Raw genomic sequence first — 20893 nt, forward strand, 5'->3', positions numbered from 1 at the left:
TCAGAGAGAAATACAGCTGGTCCCCCAGTGGAGCGAACAAGACAAGGTCACCCCGCATCGCCATAGCAACAGTGCTTAACTTACAAAGTGAATGTCTGAATGTCTGTAAAGTTTACATTTGGCATTGAGGCTATTTGCTTTGTTCTGACGAGGGGACACAGCATCAGCACTCTGGATGTGTATGTGTGTCACAAATGCATTTCTGTCTAGACATTTTCAATGCATGTATTGGGTTCTTTGTGCGTCGGCGTGTACAAGGTTATACAAAAGTATGTGTGGGTGTGTTTGTACAGCATGTGCGTCTGTCTGTCTGTCTCCGTGAGTCACTACCTCGCCCCAGGGTGTTGTGAACCACTGCAGCCGGTCATTCTTGGGGCAGCGGCGCAGAACGCAGGTCTCTTGGGCCTTGGGTTTGAGGTGTGGCTTACACATACTGTCCGGCACCACCACGGCCTTTGCTCCGGGGTCAGTGCTCCTGCAGAACACGCCGCGCTTCCTCATCCCACGCCCACACGACTTGGAACACTGAGAGGAGAGCAGAGGAACAGAGGGTCTGGTAAACTCAGCCTGAACTCAGACTGGGAGGCAAGCTCAGAATGAGTTGTGTCTGAGCCCTGTGAAGGATGTAGTCAACAAGGGAGGTAGTCAGTGCACGGTGAAGTGCACTCTGTCTACAGTCCGAATGACCTGTGTCTAAATCGCTACAAAAGAGACACACACTCATCTTGAGATGGCCCGAGAACTCTGAAAAACAGTGGAACATAACAGCGTAGGTCAGGTATGTTCAAATTATTGCATAAGGGAATGTCATTTTATTTGTACCATATACTGTGCACTGCTTGATAAAAAAAAAAACATATACGTCAGACAATGCAGTGAAGAGAAAACGTCCCTCAGGGTCTCTGCGGTATCACTGACAGACAGGCGTTTACAGAAACAGCAGGTGGAGATCCCAGTCACCACCGGCTCAGACGGAGAACAAAGTCGCTGATCATGACTAGGTATCATAGCCTCTATAAATCCAGCCATGTCAGTTTTGCCTAGCCAACTCTAAAACTGAGGGACTCACAATAATGATGCGTGATTAATGATGATAATATTGAAATAGTTCTGTTATATAGTACTGTTCTCAGGCCAGTGAGTATGCAATTAACCCTGTGTCCAGCAGAGGGCGGGGAAGTGTTTTCTCCATGCAATAGGCCACCACAGACATTTGCTTATTAATTGCAGCGTTATCTGACATATCTCAAAGTCCTATATTATCAAATTATCATTTTTTCAAAATGTAATGGCAGTATGTGGGCATGTCGTGCAGTGTGGCCTACCTGTGACCAGACCCCAGAACTCCACTCAGGTGGGCAAGCCTGGTTGTGGCAAGGCAGCACCTGGGCCGGGGAGATGACGGGGCACAGGGAGTGAGCCACCACCTCCTCTCGCTGGTACGTCACCTTACGCAAGCACTGGATGTGACGTGTCTGTTGGCCGCCCCCACAGGACTGACTGCAGGGCCCCCAGTTCCCTGTCGTCCAGCTGAGGAGAGAAATGGAGAGAGAGACGTGTCAGTTCATGTAGCAAACCAACAAACGCTCCTCGAAAAAGAGTGACTGAATTATGAGAAACAGAATGGTGGTAAACCTCTTAGAGTGACTCATAAACCTGCACGTGATCTCACAGTCACATACACACACACTCTGCAGAATAACTGCTGTACTCAGCACAGTCAGCAGGGAACCTATCCAAACAGATGATTTGGCTGTATACTTTCCGCTCCTAACCTCTGTCATAAGCGTGTCAACCACATGACGCAGATCCCTAATCACAGCAAGGAACCACAGATTTCCTACATTTATTTTGGGTCTAAACACAGCCATCACTCTCTACTCTGTGCCCACAGGAAGGACAGAGACACACGCACACACATACAGGTATATACACATGCACCCACACTCACACAAACATACTGCAGATGTGCGGTAACAGCATCAGTCTATGCACGCAGCACACACACGAGAATCTTAACATAAACATTACATCCCTGGGGCAGACCTCCCAGCCACCCCGGACCTCTATACCAGGCGGTGTCAGAGGAAGGCCCTAAAAATGGTCAAAACCTCCTGCCACCCAAGTCATAGACTGTTCTCTCTGCTACCGCACGGCAAACTGTACCGATGCACCAAGTCTGGAACCAACAGGACCCTGAACAGCTTCTAACCCCCAAGACATAAGACTGCTAAATAGCTAGCCAAATTACCTGCGTTGACAATTTCTGCACAGACTTTTTTTTTTTTTTTACTCATCACATACGCTGCTGCCACTGTTTATTATCTGTCCCTTTATTCCTAGTCGTATGTACATATCTACCTCAATGACCTCGTCCCCCTACACATCAACTCAATACTGGTACCCCGTGTATATAGCCAAGTCATTGTTACTAATTGTGTAACTATTGTTACTTTTATCATTGCGTGTTTTACTTTTCTATTATTTCTACATTTTTTCATCTCTCTCTGCATTGTTGGGAAGGGCCCGCCCGTAAGTAAGCATTTCACTGTGAGTCAACACCTGTTGTTTACGAAGTATGCGATTAATACTTTTGTGGTTTGATTTGTGTACAACATACTTAAACACTGCAAGGTTTCCTCCATACAGTATGAGGCTAACCTTATACACCCGACTCTCACCTTCAGTTAACCCCTTAGCCCAACTCTCCTCTCCCCTGGCCTAGTCTGGCTGTAGGGAGGGACAGGATGCTACACTCAGTGTCTCCACTAGTTGCGGTCTTCTGGTATCTCTGGATCATTCTCAGCCTCTGATGAAAGCAGCCTGCCTCGAAAATAGACTGTGTCTTGGCATTTTGGGGCAAAGGGAGATTTAGCGCAAATGACTGCTCTGACAACCACATGACCAGGGGCAAGGAGGACGGACAGCTGACTCAGTCGAGTTCTGAAGCTCCGGTGCCGACCAGCCACTCCTACTGCCCTTCTGTCAGACCTTTCATTTCCCTTCAAACCCAGCTCTGATAAATAAGAGAGAAGGCTAAACTGCAATTTTGAGGGGAGAAACACGACCCGTCTAGCAAAGCACCGGTTCAGATTTATATTCTCTTTTTTTCCACTGCAATATAAATACAAATATGTGCTTCAATGTTGGCTTAGCTGTAATTTGTATTTCTGGAATCTTTCAATAACTCGCATGTGTCCAGCCATACATTTTAACTTGAAAAATGTTGGGAATATTGAGAAATACTGGATGGCTTTACATTCATGCAGCGGTTACATTTTACTGTCATGGTATGGGGTTGCATTTCGCTGGCATACGTTGACTTTTCATCGGATGCATAATCTGATCGACAAATTACTGCACTAACAATCTGTTCAAGTGTAACGTAAGCAGTGAAAGATCTCGCACAGCAACCAAAAGCACCTCAGGTTAGAACTTCAAGCACCATTCTAAACAGCAGTCTCTCTGAGCTTCTCCTCCTCCCCCTCCTCCTTCTCCTCCCTGCTCTGGGCCTGCCTGCTGATGTCTCCCCGTTTCTCCCATTGTTTAGTGCACGTGCCACAACTACCCAGGAAGAGCCAGGTAAGTAACTCTACAGCTGCAGCCTGCCTACGGGGATCTTCTTCAGAGCATTAAATAAACTATAAACTAAATAAACAATCGAGTCAAGTAAATAGAAAGGGAAGCAGAAGGAACATTGAGAGAGACGGACAGAAGAAAGTAGAGAGAGAGAGAGATTAGAAACGGACGCAGCAGGGGAACTGCAAAACTCTTTAAGGCATTAACATTCATCTCTCTGGTGACATCCTGGGCTGGCAGATAAAGTTGGCTGCTAGAAGGCCCCGTGGTGTTTGATCTCACCATGCCCCATACTGCACAGAAGCCAGTGGCCCTTGCAGGCAAGCCTGCATTGTCTGGTTGAGGCTGGGGCCCGAGACCAGTGCTGGATTCCTGGCTGGCTAGACTGATCTGGCCCTGTGGGGATCCAGACTCTCTCTCTATAATAAAACATGGACAGACCTGTCAGAACTGCAGATAGTCGCTGGAAAGAGGCCTCTTTTACGCGCCTCCTTTTCTGTTTTTGATAGCATGCCCGTACAGTTTGGAAGTATTTATAAAAGGTATCCCATAAATCCTGACACTTAATCAGCGGGAAACATGGTCCACTGATTCAGGAGTCTGGTACTGATGGACAGGACTCTTGCTCTTGGATTTATGTTGATGATATCATTCACCTGGACGGCACACACTTCCTCTCCAGCTCACACGGGGGGGGGGGGGGGGGGGGGGGGGTCATTAGTGGTCTGGTCCATTTAAACTTTTCCCCTGATAGCAGATATAGTCTGACCCAGATTACAGGGAAGAAACCCCCTCTCAAATGGTGGGAGCCTCGCAGAAAAACAGTGGCAGCGTGTTTTAAGTTGTAACTGATAGCTGGCTGGTTATTAACCCTCACAGGCGGGGCAGCACAGCCTCGGGTCTTAGCCTTCTATACAGTGACGGAGCCGCCTGTGGAAATGTGAAGTGGCAAAAAAATTGGACCGCGGCACATACCACAGAAGAAGGGAAGGTGATCTCTGTGGTATGTGCTGCTGTCCAATTTTGGCGACGTTAGTCCCCTGAGCACAGAAGAACGTGAGTGGTGTAAGTGGTCTAGCCCTAGGCCTACAACATGTCTGAGCGATAATGACGTAGAATAGAATGATGTACCAACGCAATCCGCAAGATGCAACAGTACCGTACTCACACAACAACACACACAGCAAAGGCGCTCACTGACTCCCAGCAGGCTTAGAGTTGTTTTACAATCACCCACTGTTATTGAACGATTTGTCAAGGACAGGGAAAGCTGCACGGGTTTGGACAGGGAAAGCTGCACGGGTTACTATTGTTTCTTTAAGGATGTCATATGGTCCTGATTTCCACCTCAGCCACCATCACTCATATACGCTGTACTGTAACGTGAATGTGGGGGTGGGACTTCAGACAACACAGGCAGACAACAACGAGGAGAGGATGACAGGCGGGTGGAGAGAGAGAAGGCGTTTCTCATCTCTTTGTCAGTGTGTCGGGCTCAAAGAGTCTCTCTACTGACGGGTTCATGGCTGTTCCTTTTGATGCAGGAGCATCGTAAATCGAGCCAGTCCCATAGGAGCTGAATGGACTGAGCCAGTCCCATAGGAGCTGAATGGACTGAGCCAGTCCCATAGGAGCTGAATGGACTGAGCCAGTCCCATAGGAGCTGAATGGACTGAGCCAGTCCCATAGGAGCTGAATGGACTGAGCCAGTCCCATAGGAGCTGAATGGACAGAGCCAGTCCCATAGGAGCTGAATGGACTGAGCCAGTCCCATAGGAGCTGAATGGACTGAGCCAGTCCCATAGGAGCTGAATGGACTGAGCCAGTCCCATAGGAGCTGAATGGACTGAGCCAGTCCCATAGGAGCTGAATGGATTGTCACTGGAGCAGAGCTCAAAGTGAAGTCCATTCAATATGCCAATTTGCAAAGTTGAGAATAGTATCCAGTGACTGAAGAAAATGGCTGGTGTGTGAAATAAATTCCCCGAAGGATGAGACCAACCAAAATGTCTGAAAGGATTGCTGGTGCCCAGTAAGTGTCTGGAAATTACTTTTACTGGTCTGTCGTGGTTGTAGAAAATTGTTGACTATCCCAATTTAGCAGACAGTCGTTAATAATGGGCTACTAAATTCGTCTGTGATCTCTGTCTGGCTTTTTCTAGCATCTTCCTTCTTTCTCTCCGGTGGCGAAGACCGGCCATTGAGGAGAAGCGAGAGGCTGCGGTGATCTTCTTTCAGAGCTGTCTCTGAGCTGAACCTTATCGGTGCGAGCGGTCCTCAGATGGCCAGGCAGAGTGAAACTGAGCATGAGTGGGGGGATGGGGCAGCTCTCCGCGGCCTAGAAGCTGTGGCTTTGAGCAGGGGCCAGCGCTGGGAATAGCAGGCCGGGCCTGCCCCTGTCTGGAGGGTATGTTAATCCTGTTTGGTTTGGGAGCCGGAGCCTTGGGTAGGGAACGTACGGGGCTCTCCAGCAGGACGCGACAGGGAAAGAAGGCTGAGTAGTCCCTGCCCACAGTAAAGAGACCACACCAGCATCCCAGACCCAAGCCACAGCAGCTCGCCAGTGGAACTACTGCACAGAAAGTAGGCTGAGGTTGTGGTATGAGTCTGTCAGAAAGAGGGAGAGAGAGACAGAGAAATAGAGACAGGCAGACAGGCAGACAGAGACAGGACAGACAAGACAGACAAGACAGACAAGACAGACAAGACAGACAAGACAGACAAGACAGACAGACAGAAAGAGAGAGAAAGAGAGAGTTAATTACTAGGCTGGGCAGGGCTGCGTGTTGCACAGGTGAGAGCTGAGCACTGGTCTGGTCTGAGGGTTGCACTGTGTCGAGTTGACTTGGGTCCGCTGATCTTGAAAACAGATGGCCTTTGTTGAGATCTGACCTGAAAGGGAGAAAAAGAGAGAGAGAAAGAGAGCGAGGCAGAAAGACATCATTCTTATCAGTTTTCCTTGTGTTTTACAACCACTGAAAAGGTCACACAAAGCCCACTCTCTTCTCCCGTCTGGGCAACACGGGAGGGCTTGACAACTAAAGTAAAGTATGAACGAAATAGTGACAGGGTGCAGATAGCGATCTCTGCTCTAAGCTTGTCTAGAGCTCTCTGTCTGCTGTCACCCTCCCTACTGGGATAAAGTGAATGGAGTAAGCGAGCCACTGATCCAGGCTCACATATAACAACACACACACATTTGCTGACATACATTGATGAGTGAATAGGACAGAGTACTCAGGGAGGTCTGTAAAAGGACCAAGGGAGACCGTGCAACCTTTTCACTGCCGCTTACAAAGATGCTTTTGATAAGCCAGAACGCACTTCCTGCCACCCTAATGTACCACACGCACACACACACACACACACACACACACACACACACACACACACACACACACACACACACACACACTTCTCTCATCCAAGGCTCACCTCCAGCACACGGGGCAGAGCAGTCGGAGCGAACCACTCCCCATGTGTAGTTGGGTTTCCTCTCACTGCGAGGCAAGGTGTACTCCCACACCACACCCGGGTTCTTACCCTGCAGCAGGATCTGAGGGAGAGGGAGAGAGGGGGGATATGACAGTGAGGTAATGGATCCGTCTTAGCACCTTGACAAGTGTGGTTAGCAGTCATTCCCCTCCCCTGCCAAAACAGACAAGTCTAAGCATACCCTGAAGTGGTTCCAAGCAATGGACCATAGAGAATGACAATGAAACACTAAGACAAGTGAAGTGGCAGGAAACTGGTGACTTGGTGACAATGGCGTTGTGGAACTGTGTGTGTGTGTGTGTGTGTGTGTGTGTGTGTGTGTGTGTGTGTGTGTGTGTGTGTGTGTGTGTGTGTCTTTGTATGTGTGTGTCTGTGTGTGGCCCTTGTGAGGGTCCGATAGACAAAGCTCTGTGACTGAACCGAAAAGTGACCACTTGGCAGACCTAGATGTTGGGTCATGGAGCACAGGCTGGGGTTGCTTCTAATGGAGTGGAAAGCTCTCAAAATGAAGGGCTGCTTTGTTCTCCATAGACTTGGCCAAAACTTTTTGGGGACAATATTCAAACCAAACTGAGGGATTTGTTGACAATGACCAGCAGTGACACTGACTTAATAGATTTAGGCATATGCAAGCAAATAGCAAATTATTTACCTGTGACAAGTAAGTGTTTCTCATATCAAAATGCTAACATTTGTCTCAAATGTTGTTTTGTATGTGACCCAGTAATAGAATGTCGAGTTCTGTTTCTGTGCGTTGTTCGTGTTTCTTGTTTTTGTTTTAAATTGTGTTTATTTATTAAAGCACTCACTCCCTGAACTTACTTCCCGACTCTCAGCGCACATCGTTACAGTTAAGCTGACCCCCAGAGCTTCCAGGCTAACTATGTTGCCCTGGAGCTATGCCATTGGACCCTTCACGCTAGCATGTCCATGGCCGGTCCAAATTTACATCAGGCACGGCAAACACAAGTTCCAGAACGTGGCCCCGGTGGCTCCCCTGTCCATCTGGAGCACAGAAAGCCACCTGACATCAGACACAATATGAGACAGCCCTCCCTGATCCTGCCTGCCTGTGAAAGTCCACAGCCCTAACTGCCCTCTCCCCACCTCCACCTACATCCAAGCCTCAACCAAATTCACAGTTTTTTTATTGTTATTTTTTATTTCACTTTAATTTAGCCAGGTAGGCCAGTTGAGAACAAGTTCTCATTTACAACTGCGATCTGGCCAAGATAAAGCAAAGCAGTGCGACACAAACAACACAGAGTTGCACATGGGATAAACAAACGTACAGCCAATGACACAATAGAAAAATCTATATACAGTGTGTGCAAATGAAGTAGGATTAGGGAGGTAAGGCAATAATTGGCCATAGTGGTGAAATAATTTTGCATTAACACTGGAGTGATAGATGTGCAGAAGATGATGTAAGTAGAGATACTGGGGTGCAAAGGAGCAAAAAAATAAGTAACAATATGGGGATGAGGTAGTTGGGTGGGCTATTTACAGATGGGCTGTGTACAGGTGCAATGCTAGGTAAGCTGCTCTGACAGCTGATGCTTAAAGTTAGTGAGGGAGATATAAGTCTCCAGCTTCAGTGATTTTTGGAATTCGTTCCAGTCATTGGCAGCAGAGAACTGGAAGGAGAGGCGGCCAAAAGAGGAGTTGGCTCTGGGGATGACCAGTGAAATATACCTGCTGGAGCGTGTGCTACGGGTGGGTGTTGCTATGGTGACCAGTGAGTTGAGATAAGGCAGGGTTTTACCTAGCAAAGACTTATAGATGACCTGGAGCCAGTGAGTTTGGCGATGAATATGAAGCGAGGGCCAGCCAACAAGAGGATATAGGTCGCAGTGGTGGATAGTATATGGGGCTTTGGTGACAAAATGGATCGCACTGTGATAGACTACATCTAATTTGCTGAGTAGAGTGTTGGAGGCTATTTTGTAAATGACATCGCCGAAGTCAAGGATCGGTAGGATAGTCAGTTTTACGAGGGTATGTTTAGCAGCATGAGCGAAGGAGGCTTTGTTGTGGAATAGGAAGCCGATTCTAGATTTAATTTTGGATTGGAGATGTGCGACGGGTGAGTCTGGAAGGAGAGTTCACAGTTTACAGTCTAACCAGACACCTAGGTATTTGTAGTTGTCCACATATTCTATGTCATAACCATCCAGAGTAGTGATGCTAGATGGGTTGGTGGGTGCGGACAGCGATCGGTTGAAGAGCATGCATTAAGTTTTACTTGCATTTAATAGCAGTTGGAGGCCACGGAAGTTGTGTTGTATGGCATTGAAGCTCGTCTGGAGGTTTGTTAACAGTGTGCATAGAAGGGCCAGAAGTATACAGAATGGAGTCATCTGCATAGAGGTGGATCAGAGAATCATCAGCAGCAAGAGCGACATCATTGATATATACAGAGAAAAGAGTCGGCCCGAGAATCTAACCCTGTGGCACCCCCATAGAGACTGCCAGAGGTCCGAACAACAGGCCCTCCGATTTGACACACTGAACTCTATCTGATAAGTAGTTGCTGAACCAGGCGTGGCAGTCATTTGAGAAACCAAAGCTGTTGAGTCTGCCGTTAAGAGTGCAGTGATTGACAGAGTCGAAAGCCTTAGCCAGGTCGATGAAGACGGCTGCACAGTACTATCTTTTATCGATGGCGGTTATGATATCATTTCACACCTTGAACGTGGCTGAGGTGCACCCATGACCAGCTCGGAAACCAGAGGTACGGTGGGATAGTGGAGAAGGTATGGTGGGATTCTAAATGGTCGGTGATCTGTTTGTTAATTAACTTGGCATTCAAAGACTTTAGAAAGGCAGGGTATGATAGATGTAGGTCTGTAACAGTTTGGGTCTAGAGTGTCTCCCCCTTCGAAGAGGCAGCTTTCCTATCTTTAGGGATCTCAAAAGACACGAAAGAGAGGTTGAACAGGCTAGTAATAGGGGTTGCAACGATTGCGGCGGATAATTTTAGAAAGAGAGGGTCCAGATTGTCTAGCCCAGCTGAATTTTAGGGGTCCAGATTTTGCAGCTCCTTCAGAACATCAGCTATCTGGATCTGGGTGAAGGAGAAGTGGGGAGGCTTGGGCAAGTTGCTGTAGGGGGTGCAGAACTGTTGGCAGGGGTAGCCAGGTGGAAAGCATGGCCAGCCGTAGAAAAATGCGGTGCTTGACTGCTCTCTGATATGCCACAGTGGTTTCAAACAGACAAAAACCAACAATCTAACAACATCTCAATTTTCCATTCTCACATAATTAGAGTAGATTAATGCCTATGAAAATAATCATTAATACTTTGTCCCAGGGTATATTATTCATTTCACTGTAGCTCTCATTAGGCTAAGGGGAAAATGATGATGAATTACAGTGTGGCAGACATGGCTACAACTCCCCAGCATCACCTGCTGCCTGCCTGCTGCCCAGGTCCACAATCCTCTGCTCTCGACTGGCGTGACCCCACCGAACACTTTGCCACAAGAATGTGAATACAGAGAATAAGCCCTATTCTATTTCAAATAACATCCCTAGAGCTCACCATATGTTATGTCTCGTTTCTCTCCGCCTTTCTCCTTCCATTCTCCTGTCTGATTAGGCTATATACATGAACACTGTCAGAGTTTACCCTCACCACTCTTCAACATTTGTTTTCATAAATTGTTTCTAGCTGAGTCAGGGTCTCAGAACATTCAATAATGTTCTAGTTTTCCACGACAGCATAAAATATCTGCCAGGCTCAGTGGAAATCAGTCTCCTTCCCCTTCTGTTGCGTTTCTAATTTGGAACGTATTTAAGTCTCTCTCTCAGTGCCCTGACCCAAGCTTTCCAGATCTATACAGTTCAATTGCAGAATTATTTAAATCTTTTAATCTGTGTTCCTCTCTCTTCTTTTTGTAATTACGGAACATACTTAGAGAGATTAATGTCCTCTCATTTGCAGATCAGCGACCTGCTACTGCTAACCCTGCTAGTGGACACATGACTCTCAGGCTTCATGGGAGAAAACCAAGTCAGTGCAGAGAGCAGCATGCTGTTACCACGCTGAGAATGGAGCACTAAGCACTTTAAAGTCGATCAAATCAGGTCAGTTCAACTGTGTGTGGTGATGTAAAGCTAACAAAAACACATGTCTACATTGGAACTACATGGTCAAATCCCCGCTTTCTGCAAAATGACAAAAATTACTAAAAGGCATTCCAGAGATTTCACTATGGCATTTCTCGTATATTTATAGGCACCGTTTAAACTTCAGCTCTCAGTTCACAGGTAGCCCGATGGCCGAGGGCTTTGTCCAAACTAGCTTTTACATGACTTTCACCTTGCCTTTGGTGGATAGATAACAAACCAAACTTTCTAAACTCACCTGGTTTTCCCCCTCTGTTTCTAAGTTCAAAGGGCATGTGAAAAAAGCTTGCCACTGTTTACATAGCTATCTGGGGAATATATCCTCTACCTCTCAACACCCTAACCCTTAAATATACAAACTAAAGCATGACCAACCTTGAGAGTCACTTATTCACCAAGGACAATCAATGACATTCAGCTGTCAGGATCTTCATTTCTATTCTTTTCGACCATCAGTTGCAGCAATGTGCGACGACGAGTAATGGCTCGCTTTTACCTCAGAGCTTAGGCCTCTGCTCTGACAGACAAAGATAATACATAAGAATTTGCCGAGCGTGTGCAAACTGTGCAGTGTCTGTGTCCAACCAGCTGCTAATTCTACATCTTTATTAACAGCATGTTTTAAAAGGAAAATACTACAGCATAGGATCACATACTAGGGCCTGTGACACATAAGGTGAGGGGTCCGCTTTGACCTGGATGGAATATGGAAGCATGATAGCCCGTTTAGCCTAATGGACCCCCTTTTCTCTCTCTCTCTCTCTCTCTCTCTCTCTCTCTCTCTCTCTCTCTCTCTCTCTCTCTCTCTCTCTCTCTCTCTCTCTCTCTCTCTCTCTCTCTCTCTCTCTCTCTCTCTCTCTCTCTCTCTCTCTCTCTCTCTCTCTCTCTCTCTCTCTCTCTCTCTCTCTCTCTCTCTCTCTCTCTCTCTCTCTCTCTCTCTCTCTCTCTCTCTCTCTCTCTCTCTCTCTCTCTCTCTCTCTCTCTCTCTCTCTCTCTCTCTCTCTCTCTCTCTCTCTCTCTCTCTCTCTCTCTCTCTCTCTCTCTCTCTCTCTCTCTGTCTGTCTGTCTGTCTGTCTGTCTGTCTGTCTGTCTGTTGGCCAGCGCTTTGAGATGCCTGACACCTCTACCCGCTACTCTATTGAAGTTAAAGCCGCCGGCCTAGTTTCAGATAAATCTTGCGGAATGTGCCGATTTGGTTTCTTCTTTTGCATGAAGTGCACGATTCTGGAAGTTCAAAGCGCATGGCGAGCTGTTTGAACCCCAGACCTCTTGATTTTGGAGATGAAAGCCCCGACGACATCAGAATCAGGACACAATTAATCCTGAACAGTAGCGTTACTCCGATGTACCACTCGTTGTTATTGGGAGTTTTCTATTTTTTTCCCGCCCACCCTGCACTACAGCCCGGCCTTGTTTTCATCTGAGTGAGCGTCCGAGCGCTGTGCCAAGGCCCTGTCACCGCTAATTCGCTAACGGACGTCAAGGCAGACGGGGACGGAGGGGCAGCTTACTTCAAAGACCAGGGTCTCATTAGTGGGTCCGGCCGCGTACAGGCTCTCTGGGCGGTTGAAAGAGCGCTGATAGTCAAACACCGTCCCACCGAACTGGAACTTTCCAGGCCAGTCCACCGTCCAGTCCCCTGTCAGATAGTACTTCCTCTTCAGGGTGCGTACAGCCAGGTAGCTGGTGGAGATCTCCATCTCCTGAACATGGATGCTCCGTGCTCCAGGTGGGATGGTCACCATGGCGTAGTATTCTGAACAGGGAGAAAAAGAGCTCATTTACCATCTGAGAGTCAGGAAATTGATTTATTAGAGATTCATATTTTTTTCAACATGGCAATACACATTACAGTGGAAACACAGAGCACAATTTGTATAATAATCCTATACAAGCAACAGACTGTCATGGGTATATTCAAGTATTTTATTGGGATGAATTCTCATCAAGACCAAACACAAAAAAAGTAGATTACCAGTGCAAAAAAAACCTTCAAACGAAAAACTTTCCCTGGTTTTAATCTTACCGTTGTGCATTGAATTACAAAGTGTTTTTTTAACATGATCATATGGTGCCATGTTTTCAGTAAAGAGGTGAGACGGTAAGCTTAATTCACTGAGACAGCATAAACCATTATAACTCTCTGCAGTACACAGCTGCCCTGGTGTAACGACGCATGCAAGCTGCCACATAAATAACTTTCCACTATATTAGTAGCAACCCCAGCCTGTGCTCCATGACCCAACATCTAGGTCTGTCAAGCGGTCACTTTTCGGTTCAGTCACAAAGCTTTGTCTATTGGACCCTTAAAGGGCCACACACAGTGATCTGGAAAGGTTGCTTTTAGCCAGTTGTGAGAGTATAGTATGAGGTCTGGAGGAAGAGAATGTCTCCCCAACAGTGGCATCTGCTAGAGAATTCACCCTGTCATGTTCAGATAACTCTGCCCCGATAACACTGTGCCAGAACTGTTCTACAACAGAGCTCCCCCTCTCACCCACCGATTCAAATTGACCCGTCAGTTTTCTCGCTTGACGTACCGTTAGCTCTGTGCTGGAGGACGTACTGGCCTTTGAAGAACTTGCAGGTGGAGTTATCCCCTCTACAAACTCCACAGGCATCCAGAGTTGCCTTAGAGCCCAGGACCTGGTCACAACCCACCGGCTGCAGGATGGAAGTAAACAGAAGGAACTCAGAGAACACAGACGGCACCCTGTGTCCTATATCACATCCAGTTGACTTAGATGTAGTTTTGTTTTTTATTTGACCTTTATTTAACTAGGCAAGTCTGTTAAAGAACAAATTCTTATTTTTCAATGACGGTCTCGGAACAGTAGTTGATGTGTTGCAGTACAGTACATCACGTTCCGCAAATCTGCCGTTTACCTCACAGGCTCCTTCGATGCACACGTCACCTCTGTGGTCTGAGCAGGATGTCCCGTCCTTGACTTTGCTGGCCATGGCAAAGAAGAAGGCAAAGTCCTCAGCGATGCAGTACAGCTTGCAGATATCCTCAGCTACAGAGGACATAGAGAAGATTTAACATGTGTTATAAACAAAATCATGGACGTAATCCTGCACCTGTGCATTAACCAATTCCTCCTTCCCAGGTGTGAGTCTCTAGGACTGTATAGAGAGCACAAACCTCCTTATCGCCTCTCTCTTTGTCACTGGTACACGCCATATTTCAATGTGGGGATTAGGACAGGGCTGTGGTAAATGAAGGAGCCGCACTCGCCAATTGATGAGGCAAGATAAGAGCCAATCGATGGAGTACTGGTGAAGAACGTATACAGAGTTCTATTGTGTTAATGGTGCATGTTCACTGCAGCGCAATGTACGGAACCTCTGGGGACTGAAGGAGTAGCAGACCTCTGGCACAATTCACATACTCACAGGTTACCTGAAAGGCTGTTACAAAATGGGCCCATGAAACAGGGAATGCAGAGAGGGCAGCTTCTCCACAAACCTCACACACAGCTCCTAGACATGGGTTCCAGGTTCTACTGTACAACACACAGTAACAGTCTAATGACAGGGGTGTTACCAACAGCATGACAGCCTGGGGACACAGGGGCATCGTTATCTGACCAGCGTCAGTTTTTAGACTGTCTCTGGCTATTCAGATTCCTTCCATCTTTTCTTAATGCCAATCTCTTACATTGCTGAGGATGTGAACCCCTGAATGCATTCCAGAAGCATCTTATGGATTTCTATTTGACATTCCATGTTAGTAATTCACATCCGTAGGCCAAGGCACTTGGATTTCATAAAGCGTATTGGATCTGGTGCTTAGAGCCCAGTTAGACCAGGGTAAGACTGTCTTTACCTCCTGGTACCTCGGCTTGTCCGCTGAAAAGATGCCCAGGTCAGACAGGTCAGGCATGGCCTTAGGGAGAGTCCCTCCACAGGGAGAGAGAGAGAGCAGGGAGAGCGGTGTGGAAGCACACTTACAATCAGCCTTTAATTAACGGAGGCGACCGTTCACCTCAGGCCCCAAGAGGCTTTTCAGGATCTGCTGCTTGCATCTTCATAAATCAGAGGTATCGCAAAGGTAATGGGGTGACAGGCAAACTCTCTCTCTCTCTCTTTATCTCTCTCACTCTCTCCCTCCTTCTCTCTCACTCATACAGTATGTATGTGGTAGACACAGGTAAAACCTGCCTTAAGGGCTTCCTTTATAATATATTCTTTCTCCCTGAGAGAGAGCGGGTGGCTACATGTTTCCCATGTAGTTTAGACTCACAAGTTACAGCACTCTCGTGCATGAGTAGACTGACCCATTGACATGGTGCACACGAGGCACATTTGTGGCTTCAGCATTCAAATTAGTAAACAAGGTTAATCACAAAAGATTTCAAAAAGATTTGCAAAGTCATCCAACATATAGCAACATTTGAGAGTTTTACAAGAATAAACAGGACATAAAGATCTGATCCACCTGCAATGTTAATTAAATGCACTTTTAACAAACACTGTATTTAACTCGACTGCGTTTTCTTCTCTCGGTTTATAAAGTCGCTTTCGTACTCTTGGACTTCCTGTAAAATGTCCCTCTCTGGGGTACGGCGAATCTGTAAAATGTCCCTCTCGGGGGTACGGCGAATCTGTAAAATGTCCCTCTCGGGGGTACGGCGAATCTATAAAAGCTGACTGAATGAGGTGCATTCTAGATGTACTCTATTGGCTCATTCAACATTTACCCTGTTCCTAATTACAGGGGGAATTGAACAAATAGCTGCCATACCTTCCACCTTGGTGTAGGGCTTCCATTTGTAGTACCATCCCCTGAAGGGTTTGCTGTTGTACTCAGCACACTGCTGGGCACGGAAGTCCACTCCGCTTGGCTGGCACGGCTTTGTGTTACAGAGCTGGTTGAGACGAGCGGAGCCCTGGCAAAACTTCCCGTTGTGTTGTGGCCTAAAGCAACACAAAATTAACACATGTAGACCCGACACAGATGTGACATAGGTTAGGGCAGGCATGGGGAGAAGGGACTCAAGCCAACATTTCTAGGGCCCTGTATTGACAGTTTCAAAGCAGAATGAAATAAATCACATTTAAGACTCAGCAAGATCAAGTCAAGACCAAGTATACAATGGCAGCCTCAAAACAACACTACAAATCAGGTTATTGGGTTTTCATCCAGGTTCCCAACCACCCCTGTGAAGACAGCAGCCACAAGTATCTCCACTCAGCCACATTAATAGAAAAGACCTCTGTTCTTAGAAACAACCTAACAGCGGAGGCTGCTGAGGGGGAGGTTGGCTCATAATAATGGCTGGAACGGAGCAAATGGAATGGCATCATGGATTTGATACCATTCCACTCATTCCCCTCCAGCCATTACCACGAGCCCGTCCTCCCCAATTAAGGTGTCACCAACCTCCTCCGGTTTCCCTGTTGTGAGCCTGATAGGCTGTTTTAAAGTGGAGCAGTGCACTTCTTGGGCAGGATTCCACTGCCTAACCTCAAAGCAAATGAATCTCCGTTAGGCTCTTCCTGCTGGAGCAGAGCCAGCATTCATTTCCAGCTAAATGAATGTGTGGGCGTTGGTGTTTGTATGTGTGCTTGTGTTTTTACACATGGGGAACAGTGTGTTGTTAAATGAGAAGGAAAGTCTTCCATGATTCAATCAAGTGATTAATATGTCTTAATTTCAAAAGCCCTGGGTAGACAAACAGTTGAAGTTTTTTTGAGTCATTAAAACTCGTTTTTCAACCACTCCACAAATGTCTTGTTATAAACAAACTATAGTTTTGGCAAGTCGGTTAGGACATCTAATTTGAGCATGACACAAGTAATTTTTCCAACAATTGTTTACAGACAGATTATTTCACTAAAAATTCGCTGTATCACAATTCCAGTGGGTCAGAAGTTTACATACACTAAGTTGACTGGCTTTAAACAGCTTGAAAAATTTCCAAAAATGTCATTGCTTTAGAAGCTCCTGATAGCCTAATTGACATAATTTGAGTCAATTGGAGGTGTACCTGTATTTCAAGGCCTACCTTCAAACTCGTTTGACATCATGGGAAAATCTAAAGAAATCAGCCAAGACCTCGTTAAAAAAAAGTGTAGACCTCCACAGGTCTGGTTCAATCTTGGGAGCAATTTCCAAATGCCTGAAGGTACCACGTTCATCTGTACAAACAATACATGGGACCACGCAGCCGTCCTACCGCTCAGGAAGGAGACGTGTTCTGTCTCTCTTGATGAACGTACTTTGGTGCGAAAAGTGCAAATCAATCCCAGAACAACAGCAAAGGACCTTGTGAAGATATATCCACAGTAAAAACAAGTCCTATATCGACATAACCTGAAAGGCCGCTCAGCAATGAAGAAGCCACTGCTCCAAAACTGCCATAAAAAAAGCCAGACTACAGTTTGCAACTGCACATGGGTACAAAGACACAGCGTGGTAAGTGTTCATGCTTTTTATTTAAACTGAACACTATAACAAAAAGAATAAACGAAACAGTCCTGTCATGTGCAGAAAACATTAAACAGAAAATAACTACCCACAACACATAGGTGGGGAAAAGCTACCTAAGTATGGTTCCCAATCAGAGACAACGATAGTCAGCTGTCCCTGATTGAGAACCATACCCGGCCAAAACAAAGAAATACAAAACATAGAAAAAGGAACATAGAATGCCCACCCCAAATCACCCACCCCAAATCACACCCTGACCAAACCAAAATAGAGACATAAAAAGCTCTCTAAGGTCAGAGCGTGACACTTCTGACTTCAACTGTATGTGCATTAGTAGACCGTCTGTATTAAAATGCCAACCAACTCTGGCTGATGCCAACCAACTCTGGGAAATATTATTGGATTTCATTGCCAAGATCAAATATGTAATCGAACAAAACAACATCAGCCCGGACACTAAACAGCAAAGCAACACAGGACTTATAAAAACATCTCATACCACTAACTCCTATCAAACCACACTCAGCGAAAACGTTACGTGCATGATGTTCAGCATCAAAGCGGGCACACATTCCGTAATATATTTTACTGTCAACACTTATCTGAGCAGAGCTTACACAGAGAAAATCATGTGCTAATAACAGTGGATTGTTACATAGAAAACCTGGAAGGCAAACCTCTTTCTGGTGCATCCCGGAGCTGCCAGGAAGGCCCAGAATGACAGGCTCTATTACAGGTGTCAGTGTCAACCTCCTGTTTTTCAGAGCACCTCTCATTTTGTGTGCAGAGATCTGGGCCCGAGCTCCCAGTCTGATCCTATTAAGGCTTAGGAATGGAGACACATAGGCCCATATGTTAGACTGCTTATGAGGGACGCAGACAACCAGACGTTGTCGGGGTTCTAACAGGGGTTCGGGTGCTACTTGTTTAATTCAGGGAGATGAGATGCAGTAAAGGATCGTTAACTACATTCAGCCGCAGGCTCCTTTTTTCTTGAGTGGATAGTCAGGGGACAGGAACTTAATTACAAATCATTTGTAGCCTGCAAACGGACCGCAAGAAGCCCAAACAAATATAATATTTGACTAAAACATGATAATTTCAAACCTTGCATACATTCTTATGAGATCACATACAGTGCCTTGTGAAAGTATTCGGCCCCCTTGAACTTTGCGACCTTTTGCCACATTTCAGGCTTCAAACATAAAGATATAAAACTGTATTTTTTTGTGAAGAATCAACAACAAGTGGGACACAATCATGAAGTGGAACGACATTTATTGGATATTTCAAACTTTTTTAACAAATCAAAAACTGAAAAATTGGGCGTGCAGAAATTATTCAGCCCCCTTAAGTTAATACTTTGTAGCGCCACCTTTTGCTGCGATTACAGCTGTAAGTCGCTTGGGGTATGTCTCTATCAGTTTTGCACATAGAGAGACTGAATTTTTTTCCCATTCCTCCTTGCAAAACAGCTCGAGCTCAGTGAGGTTGGATGGAGAGCATTTGTGAACAGCAGTTTTCAGTTCTCGATTGGATTCAGGTCTGGACTTTGACTTGGTCATTCTATCACCTGGATATGTTTATTTTTGAACCATTGCATTGTAGATTTTGCTTTATGTTTTGGATCATTGTCTTGTTGGAAGACAAATCTCCGTCCCAGTCTCAGGTCTTTTGCAGACTCCATCAGGTTTTCTTCCAGAATGGTCCTGTATTTGGCTCCATCCATCTTCCCATCAATTTTAACCATCTTCCCTGTCCCTGCTGAAGAAAAGCAGGCCCAAACCATGATGCTGCCACCACCATGTTTGACAGTGGGTATGGTGTGTTCAGGGTGATGAGCTGTGTTGCTTTTACGCCAAACATAACGTTTTGCATTGTTGCCAAAAAGTTCAATTTTGGTTTCATCTGACCAGAGCACCTTCTTCCACATGTTTGGTGTGTCTCCCAGGTGGCTTGTGGCAAACTTTAAACGACACTTTTTATGGATATCTTTAAGAAATGGCTTTCTTCTTGCCACTCTTCCATAAAGGCCAGATTTGTGCAATATACGACTGATTGTTGTCCTATGGACAGAGTCTCCCATCTCAGCTGTAGATCTCTGCAGTTCATCCAGAGTGATCATGGGCCTCTTGGCTGCATCTCTGATCAGTCTTCTCCTTGTATGAGCTGAAAGTTTAGAGGGACGGCCAGGTCTTGGTAGATTTGCAGTGGTCTGATACTCCTTCCATTTCAATATTATCGCTTGCACAGTGCTCCTTGGGATGTTTAAAGCTTGGGAAATGTTTTTGTATCCAAATCCGGCTTTAAACTTCTTCACAACAGTATCTCGGACCTGCCTGGTGTGTTCCTTGTTCTTCATGATGCTCTGTACGCTTTTAACGGACCTCTGAGACTATCACAGTGCAGGTGCATTCATACGGAGACTTGATTACACACAGGTGGATTGTATTTATCATCATTAGTCATTTAGGTCAACATTCGATCATTCAGAGATCCTCACTGAACTTCTGGAGAGAGTTTGCTGCACTGAAAGTAAAGGGGCTGAATAATTTTGCACGCCCAATTTTTCAGTTTTTGATTTGTTAAAAAAGTTTGAAATATCCAATAAATGTCGTTCCACTTCATGATTGTGTCCGACTTATTGTTGATTCTTCACAAAAAAATACAGTTTTATATATTTATGTTTGAAGCCTGAAATGTGGCAAAAGGTCGCAAAGTTCAAGGGGGCCGAATACTTTCGCAAGGCACTGTATATCTCTATTTTATGCGTGGGAATACTTTTGAACTGATTTTTTTTTTAAATTAAATCACTTGGAGCTAATTTGCTGGTGTTTTTATAGTCTATTAGGTTAAACAATTGCAATTTAAAAAAATATATATATATATGACATTTCCAGAAAACTTGGGGTGGCCAAATAAAATCACACACAGGCCAAATTCATTCCACGGGCAGGCAGTTGGGGGACCCTGCAGTACAGTATCTGACCCCCTACTCGGTAGATTGAAAAAAACTTTTGGGATAGCTGGGGAGGTGCCAGCCAAGTTTAACTTCTTGTTATACCTTTTTTTTATTTTCTTCTCACTCTCTCTCTCTCTCTCTCACCAGATCCTATACCTCCAGCATCGCAGAGGGACGATAAATCTCCCGGCGACAGCAACGAGTCCAAACTTCAGTGGACTAGAGGTCATCCTGTCTGGCTAGTTATCACCTGCTCTCTCCCTTCCCCCTCCTTGTCCTCCCTTCTCTCAT

General features: G+C 45.9%; 1 protein-coding gene across 1 annotated transcript in view; it reads right to left on the reverse strand.

The window, feature by feature from the left end:
• Positions 1-20893, reverse strand: part of adamts18 (ADAM metallopeptidase with thrombospondin type 1 motif, 18) — a 52814-nt gene that overhangs the window by 3545 nt on the left and 28376 nt on the right. The window contains exons 12-19 of the mRNA XM_036964090.1: positions 15952-16124; positions 14091-14221; positions 13745-13868; positions 12716-12960; positions 7015-7135; positions 6345-6471; positions 1326-1530; positions 331-525 (exon numbers count right to left, since the gene is read on the reverse strand). Of these exons, the coding sequence (XP_036819985.1) occupies positions 331-525; positions 1326-1530; positions 6345-6471; positions 7015-7135; positions 12716-12960; positions 13745-13868; positions 14091-14221; positions 15952-16124 (1321 nt within the window). The remainder of the gene's footprint in view (positions 1-330; positions 526-1325; positions 1531-6344; positions 6472-7014; positions 7136-12715; positions 12961-13744; positions 13869-14090; positions 14222-15951; positions 16125-20893) is intronic.

Source organism: Oncorhynchus mykiss, chromosome 26 (genome assembly GCF_013265735.2).
Source record: "Oncorhynchus mykiss isolate Arlee chromosome 26, USDA_OmykA_1.1, whole genome shotgun sequence".
NCBI lineage: Eukaryota > Metazoa > Chordata > Actinopteri > Salmoniformes > Salmonidae > Oncorhynchus > Oncorhynchus mykiss.